Here is an 18,420-nt window from a genome sequence, read left to right on the forward strand (position 1 = left end):
ACCAGAATGAACAAGCACCAACTATCCTTCCCAACAAGATAAATATCCTCAGCACATTATATTTTATTTACTATCATTGTTAAATTTCTCATTATGTTTTGGGTCCTAATTTTACGAATTCAAATAAAAGCTGTATTTTAAAACCACTGTGTATCAATTTACGAGTGCACTAAGGGAGGAGCTTTTCTACTTTGTGACTCACCCCACTGAGGATGACGTTATTCTAACACCGTGGTGCACCACCAACATGTGACTTATTTCCACTATGGTTGGCTTTTCACATAAGATACTGACACTGTTTCCTGTGCAGAATCAACCCTACTTATCACAATATGGTATCTGTGAGTTAAACTTTAGAGAATGCAGAAATGCCAGGCGTCCTCTAGAGTAATACTTTACTTCAAACTCCATTTTGTGTTACCGTCTATGTAGACTGCAGCTGTGCAACAGTGCAATAAATAACAACTCTACCATCCATACTTATTCTATACAAGTTAACATTTGTTGAAAAGAAGGATTTAAAATGCCCAAAGTACACTATTCAGTAAATATGATGTGTGTGTGGCAGTCCTCCAATATAGTTCTACACAGCATGTAAATTGCATAGCCCAACTGAGCCATCAGAAAAGTGTCCATGGAAAATATTATAAAATGTTCGCAACTATAAGCCTTATTCAGAGATGTACGGCAACCTGATGTTTCCAGATCTGCGGATGGGATGCAGTCAGTTTACCTCCAATCAAAATACCGACGTTCAAAATCCCGACACCAATTGACCGATGGTCAAAATCCCGACAAGGTCAAAATACCGACACGGACAAAATACCGACATTTAAAATACCGACAAGGTCAAAATACCGACATGTAACATGCCGACAGGTCAAAATACCGACATGAGTTTTTCATGATTTTTTTCATTGAAACCAACTTGTTCATACTTTACCATCCCAGTGGACCTGGAGGGGGAATATAATAGTGTGCCGAGCGCAGCGAGGCACCGTGCCCGAAGCATGGCGAGCGCAGCGAGCCATGCGAGGGGACGCGGTACACTTTATATGGTGTCCATATTGATTTATGTCGACATACACACACAAAAACATCAAAAAATGCATGTCGGTATTTTGACCTGTCGGCATTTTACATGTCGGTATTTTGACCTTGTCTGTATTTTAAATGTCGGTATTTTGTCCGTGTCGGTATTTTGACCTTGTCGGTATTTTGACCATCGGTCAATTGGTGTCGAGATTTTGAACGTCGGTATTTTGATTGGAGGTATTTCATACCGATCCCCTGCGGATGATGTGCCGGAACTGTACTGCGCATGTGCAGAATCTGTGTCTGCGACGACGGCATAATTGGCATTCTGCGGCAGTTTAGAGGCAGGGCAGGGGCGGCGACAGTCAGGGTTACAGAAAATGGGGTGTGTCAGCCCCGTTTTACTATAGTGTCGAGGCTAGTGGCTGCATCTGACAACGAAGCATTACTGGCCCTGGCTGCGTGAAAACATTGACCAGCCTGAGGGTTACTCAGATGACCATAGCTCACGCATCTGAACCGGTGCTGCCTCTTTGTATGTAGCGGTAGATCAGAGAAGCTGGCAGGAGGCGTCTCTTTACACAAGATGCCTCCTGCGGCATTTGCAGGAGGCATCTTGTGTAAAGAGACGTCCTAAGCCGCAGTTACTGTATAAACTGCGTCCAGCTCTGAATCCGGCCCCGTGAACGATACATTTCACATTTTATTTAAACAACTATCTGCTTCTGTTATTTAGTATAAAAATGGAATATAAAAAATGACACGGGCATTGAATAAATGGCATGGACGAAAATGATTTAAAAACGGGTGAAAATGCCCGCAATTGAATACTGTGTCGAATTAGTGCAGTTTTTTCCACCAGTCAACAAAACGGCACTTAATTGAATACCACCCCTGTCGCACTATTGAAAGGCTGGAGCGCTTTTGACTTCATTACGAACACAAAGGCATGTACTAGTCTAACGGCACTACGTTATGGTGGGCAAGCCTATCCATGCTTTGGTTAAATCATTTTTAACTAAAAGACATCTTTATTAAACATAAAAATAAGAATTTACTTACCGATAATTCTATTTCTCGGAGTCCGTAGTGGATGCTGGGGTTCCTGAAAGGACCATGGGGAATAGCGGCTCCGCAGGAGACAGGGCACAAAAGTAAAGCTTTTACAGGTCAGGTGGTGTGTACTGGCTCCTCCCCCTATGACCCTCCTCCAGACTCCAGTTAGGTACTGTGCCCGGACGAGCGTACACAATAAGGGAGGATTTTGAATCCCGGGTAAGACTCATACCAGCCACACCAATCACACCGTACAACTTGTGATCTAAACCCAGTTAACAGTATGATAACAGAGGAGCCTCTGAAAGATGGCTTCCTAAACAATAACCCGAATTAGTTAACAATAACTATGTACAAGTATTGCAGATAATCCGCACTTGGGATGGGCGCCCAGCATCCACTACGGACTCCGAGAAATAGAATTATCGGTAAGTAAATTCTTATTTTCTCTATCGTCCTAAGTGGATGCTGGGGTTCCTGAAAGGACCATGGGGATTATACCAAAGCTCCCAAACGGGCGGGAGAGTGCGGATGACTCTGCAGCACCGAATGAGAGAACTCCAGGTCCTCCTTTGCCAGGGTATCAAATTTGTAAAAATTTACAAACGTGTTCTCCCCTGACCACGTAGCTGCTCGGCAGAGTTGTAATGCCGAGACCCCTCGGGCAGGCGCCCAAGATGAGCCCACCTTCCTTGCGGAATGGGCCTTAACAGATTTAGGCTGTGGCAGGCCTGCCACAGAATGTACAAGTTGAATTTTGTTACAAATCCAACGAGCAATCGACTGCTTAGAAGCAGGTGCACCCAACTTGTTGGGTGCATACAGTATAAACAGCGAGTCAGATTTTCTGACTCCAGCCGTCCTTTAAATGTATATTTTTAAGGCTCTGACAACGTCCAACAACTTGGAGTCCTTCAAGTCGTCTGTAGCCGCAGGCACTACAATAGGCTGGTTCAGGTGAAACGCTGATACCACCTTAGGGAGAAAATGCGGACGCGTCCGCCGCTCTGCCCTATGTCGAATGGAAAATTAAATAAGGGCTTTTATAAAACAAAGCCGCCAGTTCAGATACTCTCCCGGCCGAAGCCAGGGCCAGTAACATAGTCACTTTCCATGTGAGATATTTCAAATCCACATTCTTTAGTGGTTCAAACCAATTGGATTTGAGGAAATCTAAAACTACATTTAGATCCCACGGTGCCACCTTAGGCACCACAGGAGGCTGTATATGCAGTACTCCTTTGATAAAAATCTGGACCTCAGGGACTGAGGCCAATTCTTTTTGGAAGAATATTGATATGGCCGAAATTTGAACCTTAATAGATCCCAATTTGAGACCCATAGACAATCCTGATTGCAGGAAATGTAGGAAAACGACCCAGTTGAAATTCCTCCATCGGAGCACTCCGCTGCTCGCACCACGCAACATATTTTCGCCAAATACGGCGATAATGCTTCGCGGTGACTTCCTTCCTTGCCTTTATCAAGGTAGGAATGACTTCTTCCGGAATGCCTTTTCCTTTTAGGATCTGGCATTCAAACGCCATGCCGTCAAACGCAGCCGCGGTAAGTCTTGAAAAAGACAAGGACCCTGCTGAAGCAGGTCCCTTCTCAGAAGTAGAGGCCACGGATCGTCCGTGACCATCTCTTGAAGTTCCGGGTACCAAGTCCTTCTTGGCCAATCCGGAGCCACTAGTCTTACTCCTCTTTGCCGTATAATCCTCAATACCTTTGGTATGAGAGGCAGAGGAGGAAACACATATACCGACTGGTACACCCAAGGTGTTACCAGCGCGTCCACAGCTATTGCCTGCGGATCTCTTGACCTGGCGCAATATCTGTCCAGTGTTTTGTTGAGGCGAGACGCCATCATGTCCACCATTGGTTTTACCCAACGGTTTAATAGCATGTGGAAAACTTCTGGATGAAGTCCCCACTCTCCCGGGTGAAGGTCGTGTCTGCTGAGGAAGTCTGCTTCCCAGTTGTCCACGCCCGGGATGAATACTGCTGACAGTGCTATCACGTGATTCTCCGCCCAGCGAAGGATCCTGGCAGCTTCTGCCATTGCCCTCCTGCTTCTTGTGCCGCCCTGTCTGTTTACATGGGCGACTGCCGTGATGTTGTCCGACTGGATCAACACCGGTCTTCCTTGAAGCAGAGGTTCCGCCTGGCTTAGAGCATTGTAGATTGCTCTTAGTTCCAGAATGCTTATGTGAAGAGACTTTTTCAGGCTCGACCACACTCCCTGGAAATTTCTTCCCTGTGTGACTGCTCCCCAGCCTCTCAGGCTGGCATCCGTGGTCACCAGGATCCAATCCTGCATGCCGAATCTGCGGCCCTCCAATAGATGAGCCTCCTGCAACCACCACAGAAGGGATACCCTTGTCCTCGGCGACAGGGTTATCCGCAGGTGCATCTGAAGATGCGACCCTGACCATTTGTCCAACAGATCCCTTTGCATGGAATCTGCCGAAAGGGATTGCTTCGTAAGAAGCTACCATTTTTTCCCAGGACTCTTGTGCATTGATGTACAGACACCTTTCCTGGTTTTAGGAGGTTCCTGACCAGGTCAGATAACTCCTTGGCTTTTTCTTCGGGAAGAAAAACCTTTTTCTGAACTGTGTCCAGAATCATCCCCAGGAACAGCAGACGAGTTGTCGGCATTAATTGGGATTTTGGAATATTCAGAATCCATCCGTGCTGCTTTAGCACCTCTTGAGATAGTGCTAAACCCATCTCTAGCTGTTCTCTGGACCTTGCCCTTATTAGGAGATCGTCCAAGTATGGGATAATTAATACGCCTTTTCTTCGAAGAAGAAATATTATCTCGGCCATTACCTTTGTAAAGACCCGAGGTGCCGTGGACAAACCAAACGGCAGCGTCTGAAACTGATAGTGACAGTTTTGTACAACGAACCTGAGGTACCCCTGGTGTGAGGGGTAATTGGAACGTGGAGATACGCATCCTTGATGTCCAAGGATACCATAAAGTCCCCTTCTTCCAGGTTCGCTATCACTGCTCTGAGTGACTCCATCTTGAACTTGAACTTCTTTATGTACAGGTTCAAGGACTTCAGATTTAGAATAGGCCTTACCGAGCCATCCGGCTTCGGTACCACAAAAAGAGTGGAATAATACCCCTTCCCTTGTTGTAGAAGAGGTACCTTGACTATCACCTGCTGAGAATACAGCTTGTGAATGGCTTCCAAAACCGTCTCCCTTTCTGAGGGGGACGTTGGTAAAGCAGACTTCAGGAAACGGCGAGGTGGCTCTGTCTCTAATTTCAACCTGTACCCCTGAGATATTATCTGCAGGATCCAGGGATTTACCTGCGAGTGAGCCCACTGCGCGCTGTAATTCTTGAGACGACCGCCTACCGCCCCCGAGTCCGCTTGCGAAGCCCCAGCGTCATGCTGAGGCTTTTGTAGAAGCCGGGGAGGGCTTCTGTTCCTGGGAAGGAGCTGCCTGTTGCTGTCTCTTCCCTCGTCCTCTGCCTCGTGGCAGATATGAATAGCCCTTTGCTCTCTTATTTTTAAAGGAACGAAAGGGCTGCGGTTGAAAGGTCGGTGCCTTTTTCTGTTGGGGAGTGACTTGAGGTAGAAAGGTGGATTTCCCGGCCGTAGCCGTGGCCACCAAATCCGATAGACCGACCCCAAATAACTCCTCTACGCATCGCCTGTCCACTGTCGTGTCCATAAAGCTCTTCTGGCCGAAATGGACATAGCACTTACCCGTGATGCCAGTGTGCAGATATCTCCCTGTGCATCACGCATATAAAGAAATGCATCCTTTATTTGTTCTAACGACAGTAAAATATTGTCCCTGTCCAGGGTATCAATATTTTCGATCAGGGACTCTGACCAAACTACCCCAGCACTGCACATCCAGGCAGTCGCAATAGCTGGTCGTAGTATAACACCTGCATGTGTGTATATACCTTTTTGGATATTTTCCATCCTCCTATCTGATGGATCTTTAAGTGCGGCCGTCTCAGGAGAGGGTAACGCCACTTGTTTTGATAAGCGTGTTAGCGCTTTGTCCACCCTAGGAGGTGTTTCCCAGCGCTCCCTAACCTCTGGCGGGAAAGGGTATAAAGCCAATAACTTCTTTGAAATTAGCAGTTTTTTATCGGGGCACCCCACGCTTCATCACACACGTCATTTAAATCTTCTGATTCGGTAAAAACTACTGGTAGTTTTTTCACACCCCACATAATACCCTGTTTAGTGGTACCTGTAGTATCAGCTAAATGTAACATCTCCTTTATTGCCAAAATCATATAACGTGTGGCCCTACTGGAAAATACGGTTGATTCGTCACCTTCACCACCGGAATCAGTGCCTGTGTCTGGGTCTGTGTCGACCGACTGAGGCAAGGGGCGTTTTACAGCCCCTGACGGTGTTTGAGGCGCCTGGACAGGCACTAATTGAGTGTCCGGCCGCCTCATGTCGGCAAACGACTGCTTAAGCGAGTTGACGCTATCCCGTAATTCCACAAATAAAGGCATCCATTCTGGTGTCGACCCCCTAGGAGGTGACATCCTCATATTTGGCAATTGCTCCGCCTCCACACCAATAACGTCCTCATACATGTCGACACACACGTACCGACACACAGCAGACACACAGGGAATGCTCTATACGAAGACAGGACCCACTAGCCCTTTGGGGAGACAGAGGGAGAGTCTGCCAGCACACACCAAAAAGCGCTATATATGACAGGGATAGCCTTATGATTAAGTGCTCCCTTATAGCTGCTTTTATATTAATATATATTGCCATTTATTTTGCCCCCCCTCTCTGTTATACCCTGTTTCTGTAGTGCAGTGCAGGGGAGAGACCTGGGAGCCTTCCTGACCAGCGGAGCTGTGACAGAAAATGGCGCCGTGTGCTGAGGAGATAGGCCCCGCCCCTTTTTCGGCGGGCTCGTCTCCCGCTATTTAGTACATTTAGGCAGGGGTAAATATCTCCATATAGCCTCTGGGGCTATATGTGAGGTATTTTTAGCCTTTTTAAAGGTTTTCATTTGCCTCCCAGGGCGCCCCCCTCCCAGCGCCCTGCACCCTCAGTGACTGCCGTGTGAAGTGTGCTGAGAGGAAAATGGCGCACAGCTGCAGTGCTGTGCGCTACCTTAAGAAGACTGCAGGAGTCTTCAGCCGCCGATTCTGGACCTCTTCTTGCTTCAGCATCTGTGAGGGGGCCGGCGGCGTGGCTCCGGTGACCATCCAGGCTGTACCTGTGATCGTCCCTCTGGAGCTTCATGTCCAGTAGCCAAGAAGCCAATCCATCCTGCACGCAGGTGAGTTCACTTCTTCTCCCCTCTGTCCCTCGTTGCAGTGATCCTGTTGCCAGCAGGAATCACTGTAAAATAAAAAACCTAAGCTAAACTCTCTAAGCAGCTCTTTATGAGAGCCACCTAGAATTGCACCCTTCTCGGCCGGGCACAAAAATCTAACTGGAGTCTGGAGGAGGGTCATAGGGGGAGGAGCCAGTACACACCACCTGACCTGTAAAAGCTTTACTTTTGTGCCCTGTCTCCTGCGGAGCCGCTATTCCCCATGGTCCTTTCAGGAACCCCAGCATCCACTTAGGACGATAGAGAAATACAGTGACTTTACAAAGGATTATGAACGTTGGCAAACTGGTTCTAACAAAAATGTCATAAAACAGTTGTTCCCAAACTTTTGTGAATAAAGGCGCCCTAGAGTATCAGCTTTTTTTTCATGGCAGACCTAAGATAAAAAAAAATAATTATTGATATTTTTTAATTTTTAATTAAGTAATTGAATTGTGTCTACCTGTCATCCTTAGGGTCAGTTATGTGGTGGTGCACAGTTGTGTTTCTGATTGCCCACATGTTTTATGATTGCACTGGCTTTGCCTATCATTTTGACCATAAATAATTTGATTTGCACCTGGACCACCAACCCGAGAGACCCCTGCAAGAGCCTCTCCCCACCCAGGATGCCTAGGAACACAGTTTGGGAACCACTGTCTTAAAGACATTCGGACTATTTAGGAAGTACCCAATTCCTTAACAAATTTTGTATTCCCCTCTGATATATTTGATATTATGCATTAAAAATACAAAACAGTATTGCAGTTATCATGGATTATAACTACTAGTGGCTAAACACGTACAATGGGGGTAATTCCAAGTTGATCGCAGCAGGATTTTTTTTAGCAATTGGGCAGAACCATGTGCACTGCAGGGGAGGCAGATAAAACATGTGCAGAAAGAGTTAGATTTGGGTGGTTTATTTTGTTTCTGTGCAGGGTAAATACTGGCTGCTTTATTTTTACACTGCAAATTAGATTACAGATTGAACACACCCCACCCAAATCTAACTCTCTCTGCACATGTTATATCTGCCTCCCCTGCAGTGCACATGGTTTTGCCCAATTGCTAACTAAAATCCTGCTGCGATCAACTTGGAATTACCCCCAATGTTATGAACAAATTGAGCAGTCTTCATTTGTATTACTATGAATAAACATATTCTTGTGGACTGGACACTGTTAATTGAGTGTTTTCTTTTTAATGATTAGTGCTATTTTTACAGGATTTGCAAAATACAGATGGAGCCTCGCTCATCTAACCTTCTCTGCTGCGCTTAGGTGCACCAACGTTTATTAGCATAAGCCTTTCACCTATTGTTGCTGCAATACAACACAGGAAGAACAATACAGCAGGGGATTAAAGGGGTAATTTAGAGGTGATCACAGTAGCAAATTTGTTAACAGTTGGGCAAAAACATGAGCACTACAGGGTGAAGTGAGGGGCAGATATAACCTGTGCAGAGAGAGTTAGATTTGGGTGGGGTGTGTACAAACTGAAATCTACATTGCAGTGTAAAGATAAAGCAGCCAGTATTTACCCTGCATAGAAACAATATAACCCACCCAAATCTAAATCTCTCGGCACATGTTATATCTGCCCCACCTGCAGTGCACATGGTTTTGCCCAACTGCTAACAAATTTACTGCTGCGATCAACTCTGAATTGCCCCCTAAATCCGACTGCACTGGCTCAGTTAATCCTATTAAAGGGATAGATGAGGAGGGCTCCTTCTGTACAACACAGTCTGTATTAAGTACCTGCAAATTATGGGGCGGATGTATTAAGCCTGGAGAAGTGATAAAGCAGTAATAAGTGGAAAGTGATAACGCACCAGCCAGTCATTACGGGTTTGAAAAATGACAGTTAGGAGCTGATTGGCTGGTGCCTTATCACCTGGCACTTATCACTGCTTTATCACTTCTCCAGGCTTAATACATCTGCCCCTTTATCAGGTATTATTTACAGTATGTAGATAGTAGCTTTGTCTAAAGTGGGGTACTCACGGAGCGATATTCTAAGCAATCTGACGTGTGTACCCCCTACAGCGACAGCGACGCTGCTGCTAGATTGACCTGCATGCAGGCCAATCTAGCGGGTCGTTCACTTCACCCGCTAGATTCGCTCAGCACACATCTCTCCTGCATCGGCCCGTCTATATGGGCCTTAAATTGAGGGTCCACACATTCTACAGTTGTTTCTCACTGAAATAGTTACTATCCCTGACTATTCCAAACTTTCACATGTAAACAATATCTTAATGTTCTTCTTCTTCCATACATAAAAACATTTTTTTTTTTTGGTAAATGGAAAACGTCTGATATGCATTAGGCAAAGAGAATGACATCTGCAGCTACAGTATCACAATGTACCAATACCCAGACGATACTGGACTGCTACATACAGTATACAGTAGGAGTGAATACAAACAGCTATCAGACGTTAAGTATGTTCAAGTTGCAGTAGCTTGACTGAAGCAAGGTGTACTGTGCATCATAGGCTGTTACACACACTACTAATTGATAGGCTCCTGTAAACCAGCTGTCACCTAGGACTACTCATGTCCTCAAAAGCTCATAACAAACTAAAGATATGGAGACCCCTGCATTAACACAGTGACATCGGTCAGCATCAACGCCATTGATGGCCGATATTGGTGTAGTATGTACCCGACCTTCATAAAAGGATCTGGAGTTTGCTATAGTTTTGGAAACAGAGACTGTGTATGTTTAAAGGAACTGTAACTCTCATACACTCCTTGCATGTAGATAGAGAGACTGCTTGCATGTAGATAAAGAGACTGCTTGCATGTAGATAAAGTACATACATTCACTGAATCCCAATTAGCTACAGACACCTTTAACCCGTGACCAGTAACCCCTAGGCATCATTATACGTCCCAGCAGCTGGCGGCTTGCAGTCCCGTGAGTAAATTCATTATTTATGAGTGAATGACCACATGACCCTGGGATGCAACAGTTGGACATGACACACAGGTGACACCGGCTTGGCCCCTGGCTTTTGCACGCACAAGAGTGGACAGATAACATTAGTTACAAATGACGAAGTCATGCAGGGTGACCACATGCAGACACAGCACCCCCCCTGGGCAAGAATGACGATGCAACAAGTCTCTCACCGCCAGCAGTCGGGGCACAAACAAACGATGCCCCATGCCCAGGAGCTCCAGGACGCGGCAGGCATACTCGTTGACAAAGTTGCTCTTCTCATCCTGAATGTCCTGGGACTTTTTCACAGGAGGTGAAAGCGTGGGGGTTGGCGAAGCGAATGGAATTCTCTCCTCCATGTCTTGAGGAAAACAATTCCAATTTACTAAGACGAAGATGGAAAAATAGAAAAAACAGTCTGGTGGTGCATGGGGTGTCAGCGCTGGGCATCTAGTGCATGGTAATGCCAGTCAACCTCGCTGCACATGGAAGTCACCCTTAGGAGGAACGCAGGCAGACATCCATTACGAATGTGAATTATAATGTGTATATAGACTATATTCTATACATGCACACAACAAACAAAGGCACAACTAATCCAAGTAATCTAGAAAAAAACAACAGCAGCATGTGCGAGAGGGGAGACTGATAGGGAGGACCAGCAGAGAATGCAGGGGAGACAGCCGGGCCCAGCTGCTGGATGTGTGTGCTCGGCTGGAGCTGCAGGAAGCAGCGATGAGATCACTGCATCCACTGCTGAAACAGCCTCTCATCATGAATCAGTAATGAAGGAGGGAGGGGAAGGGAGGTGAATGAGCAGGGAAGGAAGGAGGATGCTTCTAAAGGATGCTGTAATCACAAACCAATAGAAATGGACCAATTCCTTATCCCTCAACTCTCTATTCCATATATATATATATATATATATATCCCTTATTCCTCAACTCTCTATTCTATATATATATATATATATATATATATATATATATATATATATATAAATAAATATATATATACACACACACATATATGTGTACCCTTCTTTTTATGCATGTTTTTATATCACAGTTCTGCATGCTTATTTTGTAGAAAGCTGGAATTCAATTAACAGAAGTGTGTCAGTGAGCACGCTGCTGTACATCTCATACTGTACTCCACCCTCAGTGCAATCTCCCACAGTGGTTTAAGCCAGGTCACCTTTATTCATAGCTCTGTGACCATGAACAATAAAGATTAACTGCACACACAGGTTGGTATTAATATCCACAGTGCTGGGATTGCTGTTTCTTCAGATGATTTGAGGTTGGGCTGGAAAGTACCAGGTATATCCCTGACACACAGACGGAATAACAAGTATTTAATGGATATGTTAAGCAATAGCAGCCTCTAGTGGCAGACACTGGACTTTCAATCTTGCAAAACAATTACTTTCCAGTCTTGTGGCCATGGGGCCTTTTGAAGATCGAGGGATGATCATGCCCCGGTAATTAAGCATACAACCCATGGAGGTGGGTATTGCGGCAGTGAATACTAAAATACCGGAGCAATTCAATGTTGCTCCAGTGTGGGAATGGCTGCCCTGAGAGCTACCCAACATTGCTGATTTACGAAAATAATTAGGAGTGCGCCATGCACACAGCTGGAGGGGATGCAGGGCCAGAGGGTCTCTCCATAACCCGGGCCTCCTTCCCTTACAGGGGCGGTTTAAGAGAGAAGGGGGCCCGTGTGTAGGCTATGTGCGGGGCCCCTTCTCCCAGGCAGCTCAGTAGACTAGCTTTGTGCCAGAGCCTACTGCGCAGGCATAAATCTCCTGGTGATTCCTGTCTGCAGTGGCGGCCAACACAGAACTCTGGAGAGGTAAGTATGATTATATGGGTCAGGGTGTGCTATTTGGCCCCCCTGGACCGAAGGGCCAGTCATTGTTCCCAGGGCTCTTGGAACTAGCACATCGGAACCCTGAAAATTAAACTAGTGTTTCCGCATGTATAACAGGCCCTAAGTGATCATGTATAGGCCCCCATATCTCGCTCCTTACAGTAAAGATGAGAACATTTTTCAAAACTGGTCCAAAGAATATTTGCCTCATTCTGCAGTTTGCATGCTTCATAGCAGAAATCTGCCTTTCGGTGTTGACAGAACTAGCCCAAAGCAGATATAAATTGAGATTGTTGTTCTCCCATCTCTATTCCTAGTGCGTCATTTCCACAAAATGCAAATGTACAAATACAATGTAGGATGGCATAACTCGTATATAAGATGGATTCAGAAACGTCCCCATGTTACCTCTACTAAATGACTTATTCCACCACAAAACTCTATTCACACAAAATTCCCCAGTCGCTTATCTCTACCACCCTGCACCTGTGCTGCATTACATTCTAAGAGGTCTATCCAATTAGCTGCGAAGTTATGGCGGGAGCGAACCATCGCGGCAGCGGCCGCACTTTCCAGCGGCCTGAACTTGCTCATAAGTGCTTGCTACCCTTTAGGGTAACGAGCAATTTTAAGGGAATTCAGGCAGAATCCAGGCTGCGAAGGGTGCGAGATCGGGTGCTGTTCCCGGCGTTTAAACGCTGCGGCAATGGCACTTTGCACCTTTCGCAGCTAATTGGATTGACCGCTAAAACTGCAGCATTCCTGTTTTTACTATGCAACTGTGAACTGAACAAGAACAAGAAATGAACGTAGGAATGTCATCCACCAGACTATGTAAATTCCAGGGTAGCTGGACCATTAAATTAATTAAGATATGAATCTGGAAAAAGAACAGTCTTAGAACCCAAAAATCCCCAGAAATAAAAGCAGATAGCTTCCCGGCCTTGTTTTGGGAACACAATGAATAGTAGATCCCAACAGTACTAGTACACGAGGAAAGGCGGCTGTCCCTAGAAACAGCTGTTCCTTATAGTCTTGTGGTGATTAAAGGAAACGTTTGTTTCAGCAATAAGCTAGTTATGGACTGTGTAACTTCATGCATTTGACAAATGAATGTATCAGGCAATATTGATTTTCATAGAATGGAATCTGTTGTACCATATGATACAACTATAATAAGATTAGGTACCCTGTGCCTCTTCAACTACATGTCCCAGCATGTCCTGACATCTTACCTGCCTCTAACTAATACCCCTTTTCCACTCACTCAAAAAACACGGGTTTTTGCACGGGGGCGCGCATCTACCCGGGTTTCTTGCTAGTGGAAACGGCTCCCTCTGAAAATTCCCAGGTCAAGTGACTTGGGAATCCTACCCGGGTAGCTACCTGGGTTGGACCCGGGAATGACTTGGGTAAGGGTGTAGTGTAAACGGGTTACCCGGGTCATCAGACCCAGGACCCGTTTACAGCATGTCAGAGCACATTCCTCCCTGACCGCAGTGTTCCTCGGGTGGTCGGGAGGTTGGGGGGGGGGGGACACAGCGAAAGCTGTCAGTACTGCTATGCAGACAGCAGCGCTGGCCGGGAAAGCATATGCCGGAGGCTAGGGGCAGCCCAGCAGCTTCCAGAGTGCTGGGCTTGCCTTCAGTGTGACGGTGGGCAGCATCGCATTGGGGGCATGGCCTAACAGGACCAAGGCCATGCCCCGGCGGTCCCAATCAACATCATCTCCAAGCACCTGGCAGAAGTGTAAATGGCGCCGACCCGGGATATTCCTGGGTCGGCACCGTTGTGGAAAAGGGGTCCGTCTCAGGTCTGACCTGGCCCAGACCCGAGACTTCTAATGGAAAAGGGGTATAATTGTGATACACTTTCTCTAATCACTGACTGTATTATACATCTAGTAAATATAAAACACACAGCCCCTGTGCTAGAATGGGCTCAGCACACTGCTCTGGATTGGGTCTTACCAGCTGTCCATCTTTTTTACCCAGTGCGCATGGGTGGGTCAGAGCCATTTTTGGGGCAGCCAAGTGACATTACACGCGGCCGCTGTGATGCAAAACATAGCGGTGGTAGGCCTGCTTTCACAGCTAGTCTGTGCAGGCAGGGGGCTACCCTTGCTTTGCGGGGTCAGCAATGCAATCTCAACTGAATTGCGATCGCATCTATGGGTGATCGTTTGCATGTCCAGCATGCGGTCGTCAGCACTTGCAGTTTTGCTAAATTAGAAAACCTGCAACTGATGATGAATAGGGTCCTGTTTGTAGGTATGTTCCTGAAATATTGAGCTCATTTTAAGAGAACACAAATACCTCATGCAAATGTAACCTCTAGATCAGGCCTGGCCAACCTCTCTTTCCAGCTGTTGTGAAACTACAAGTCCCATCATGCCCTGCCACACTTTTGCTATTAGGGAATACTAAAACTGTGGCAGGGCATGCTGGGATGTGTAGTTTCACAACAGCTGGAGAGCCACAGGTTGACCAGGCCTGCTCTAGATACACACACTACTGTATCTGCTTTATAAATGCATACTGTATAACAGCATCTACCTTGTGTATTCTACATGTGTTAATGCACTTCAGCTTTTGCAATGCAATACCCATACAATAAAAGAGGGCGCTATTGGAAGCCAATAAATAAATGTAACCTCTGCACGCAGACTGCCGTTACCAAAAACAGGAGCTGACCCTATGAAAACTGAAAAAGACAAACTACATGAAGCACTGTCTGCTTGCAGGGGTACGTTGCATTTTATTATTTAAGTAAGAATATAATAAAATAATATATGGAAAAATACAAAATGCCTAACATTGTAGGCAGTGGTTAATAATCACTAATGAAACAGCCACTTATTGGAAGAGAAACGCGTCTGAAGGCATGTACCTCTGTGAGGTATTCAGAACTTATTTACTGCACCCATTGGCACGTCAGTCCAGCTCACCTATGTAGGACCATTTGTGCCGCCCTCTATCACTAATCCGTGAGCCGGCAGCAGAGCCGGTCCTAAACAATACGATGCCCTAGGCAAGATTTTGGCTGGTGCCCCCTAGCACCACCGCTGGTTCCGCCTCTGACCTTGCACCTCTTTCCCAGCACCAACACCCCTCATCCATAGTAGTCCTTATTTTGGCGTTTGTACCCCCTATATTTTAAATAGGAACAGTTCACACATTTGGTGCACAGACCAAAAAGGGGTGTGTTTTTGCTGGCAAGGGGCATGGCCACACAATAGTAACCTCAATTCCAATTACGCCACCACAGTACTGCAACTATATTCACATTTGATCATGCGATAGTGTCCATAATTCATAATACATCCCACAGTAGTATCACTTTACCTTATAAACATTACTCCTCACAGTAGAGCCCCTTATTCACATTACATCACACTGAATTGCTCCTTATTCACATTACACCACACCCTATTGCTCTTTATTCACATTAGACTGACACAGTAGTGCCCTTTTTATACGCAATGCCACATAGTAGACCACCTTAAACACATAATGCCACACAGTAATGCCCCTTACACATATGAGACACATTATTAATGTCCTTATAAACATAATGTCCCTTACACATATGCCGTACATTATTAATGCCCTTATACACATAATGACACACATACTGTAGTACCCCCTACACATTTGCTGCACATTATTAGTGCCCCTATACACATAACGACACACATATAGTAGTACCCTGTTACACGTGTTGCACATTATTAATGCATTTTTACATGACACACATAATGCTCCTTACACATATTCCGAACACTACTGCACAACCAACCCACTCACATGCACACAGCACTCACACTGCCACTAACACTGTGACCTCTGCCTCTGCTTGGATACAGAAGTGTCCTAATAAATCTTGCCTCAAAGCTAACGTCGGGCACATTTTTTTAATAAAAATGCATCTTATTTGCATTGCTAGGATGCACAAGCAGCTTCTGCTGATTGAAATTATATGCAGCATGCCTGTATACTGTGTGAGACTGTGGCTGTATCTGCATATGAAATGCTACACACAGAATATAGGCACGCCGCATATCATTTTAATCAGCAGAAGCTGCTGATGCCTTTAGGCATATCAAATGCCCTAGGCAATTTCCTAGTTTGCCTATGGCCGGCTCTGGCCGGCAGAGTTTGCAAAAAGCCTACACACTGTGTAATAGCATTGTAATAGCCTAACCCACTGACACTCTGCAGTGTCACAGTCACAGGAGGGGATGGCTGCGGGAGGGGTAGGGTTAAAATACTTACAGGGATCCGTTGGGATTTTGACTGTTAGGATACTGCTGTCGGCATCCTGACTGACAGGATACTGACTACCGGGATTTTGTACCCGATCCCTGCAGACAGACAGCGCTCCATGATGTTTGTCTTTGCAGAGAACACATTTATGAGAATGGTGCTCCTTGTAACAGCAATTACTACATTTCAATACCAGCTTCTGCAACAGGAGTATGCATCATCTTTATATGTCACTACAGAAGCATTTCATTCCCCGAGTATGCTGTGGTTATGTCTCGGGAACCAGGGCACTGGAATATGCTGGAGAACTATAGATTACTAAAGATCAGGATCTGAGTTTAAAGCTAATGTTGGGTACACACTGATAGATATATTGTTCGTCAACGCCTGATGTGTCGGCCCTGCAGCACATCTAGTGCCGATATGTATGGGCTTCCTGCCGACTGCCCTACACCTGATGCAGGGACCGCCGACAATGCTGGACCCACATATTGAGCGGTCTGTCTTTAAGTGTATATGATTACCGCATCGGCTGCACGGCCGGCATGACAGCCAGTCGGCGGATATATCTTCTAGGTGTACCGGCAGCCTTACCGGTCATCCCAATATATAACAGTTACAGTGTCTGAGCTCTGCAATACTCATCCTGCATGGAGAGGAAAGTGCAATGTATTCACCCACATGCTCCCTGCAAAGCAGCTCTCTGTTCTGAATAAAAAACATCAATCTCTATTATAAGCTCTTTTTGCACTCTATTTATATACCTACAGCAATTGAGCTGTGTTCCAATATGTAAGCGGAGCATTCCAAAGAAGGAATCTGGAACCTGTGGTCCACTCTATGTGTATCTGAACATCCATCTCTTAGTTGGTAAGATGTAAGTTATTAGTCTTCTATGTGAAAATCCACATTCTACCAGGCTCTACACAGCTCTAATCAGCAACTGATATTTTGTAAGCTCACGACAGTTTCAACAATATAAAAACTCAGCTATCCTATACGAAGGAAGATCGAATTTGAGAGTACTTTGTTTCACACATTGTATACGGGCTAAAATGTTCAGCACACAAGTAGATAGGTTAGAAAGAATTTAACGAAAATGTGGGGAGTTTCCATATAGGGATAGAAGCATGAAGGAATGCCTTTTACACCATCAGCTTTGAACACGGGTTATTGCACATGAGCGTGCATAACCCGTGTTCCTGTGTGGTGGATCCGGTTGGAATAATCCAGATTGAGTGGCCCGGTATTCCAACTCCGGTAACTTGCAGGGTTGAACATGGGTTAAAACCGGCTAGCTGTGCAGTGTAAATGGAAAGCTGGGTCATTGCGACCCATTTCCCGTTCACTCTGTGTGGACGGGCGGCGCTTGGAGAGAACGTGATCTCCAAGTGCCGCTACTGCTACGTCACCAACCCGGCAATATGCAGGCCTGGAAATAGCACTGGTGAGGGGCCTGAGGCGGGTCACAGCCGGGAAGCACCCGTGTCAGGCTCCTCGGTGTGACCCAAAATACCTCAATTTGTATGAAGCCTGAGTAGAAGATTTAGCAAACAGTCTATAGAGGACACATGGAGGTGTTGCTCAGAGTAGCCAATCAAATGCTACAGCAGCTAATACTTTTATAGTCTGTACTAAGCAAAAGCTAGACTATGATTGGTTGCTATAAGCAACACCTAGACTTGTTCACTCTTTAGGTTTGCTACATCTCTCCCTGGAATAGTAGAGTGATTACATGAACTAAGTAATCAGCAGGCTATAGGCTATACTAACCAAAACAGAACTTAAATGTAAAAAAATAAGATTTTACTTACCGGTAAATCTATTTCTCGTATTCCGTAGTGGATGCTGGGGACTCCGTAAGGACCATGGGCACTTTAAGAAAGAATTTAGGTTCTGGTGTG

At 45.7% G+C, this 18,420-nt stretch overlaps 1 protein-coding gene across 4 annotated transcripts in view; it reads right to left on the reverse strand.

Annotated features, from left to right (window-relative positions):
* RABGAP1L (RAB GTPase activating protein 1 like) overlaps nt 1-18,420 on the reverse strand; it is a 690,515-nt gene that overhangs the window by 113,338 nt on the left and 558,757 nt on the right. Inside the window, exon 1 of one of the 4 annotated variants that reach the window (XM_063939669.1) lies at nt 10,568-11,126. The exons of the other annotated variants lie outside the window; for them this stretch is intronic. Within the exon in view, the coding sequence (XP_063795739.1) occupies nt 10,568-10,735 (168 nt within the window). The 5' untranslated portion in view covers nt 10,736-11,126. Of the gene's footprint in view, nt 1-10,567; nt 11,127-18,420 lie in introns of those variants that run through there. 4 annotated transcript variants of the gene reach the window in all.

The sequence above is a fragment of the Pseudophryne corroboree genome, chromosome 9 (assembly GCF_028390025.1).
Source record: "Pseudophryne corroboree isolate aPseCor3 chromosome 9, aPseCor3.hap2, whole genome shotgun sequence".
Taxonomy (NCBI): Eukaryota; Metazoa; Chordata; class Amphibia; order Anura; family Myobatrachidae; genus Pseudophryne; species Pseudophryne corroboree.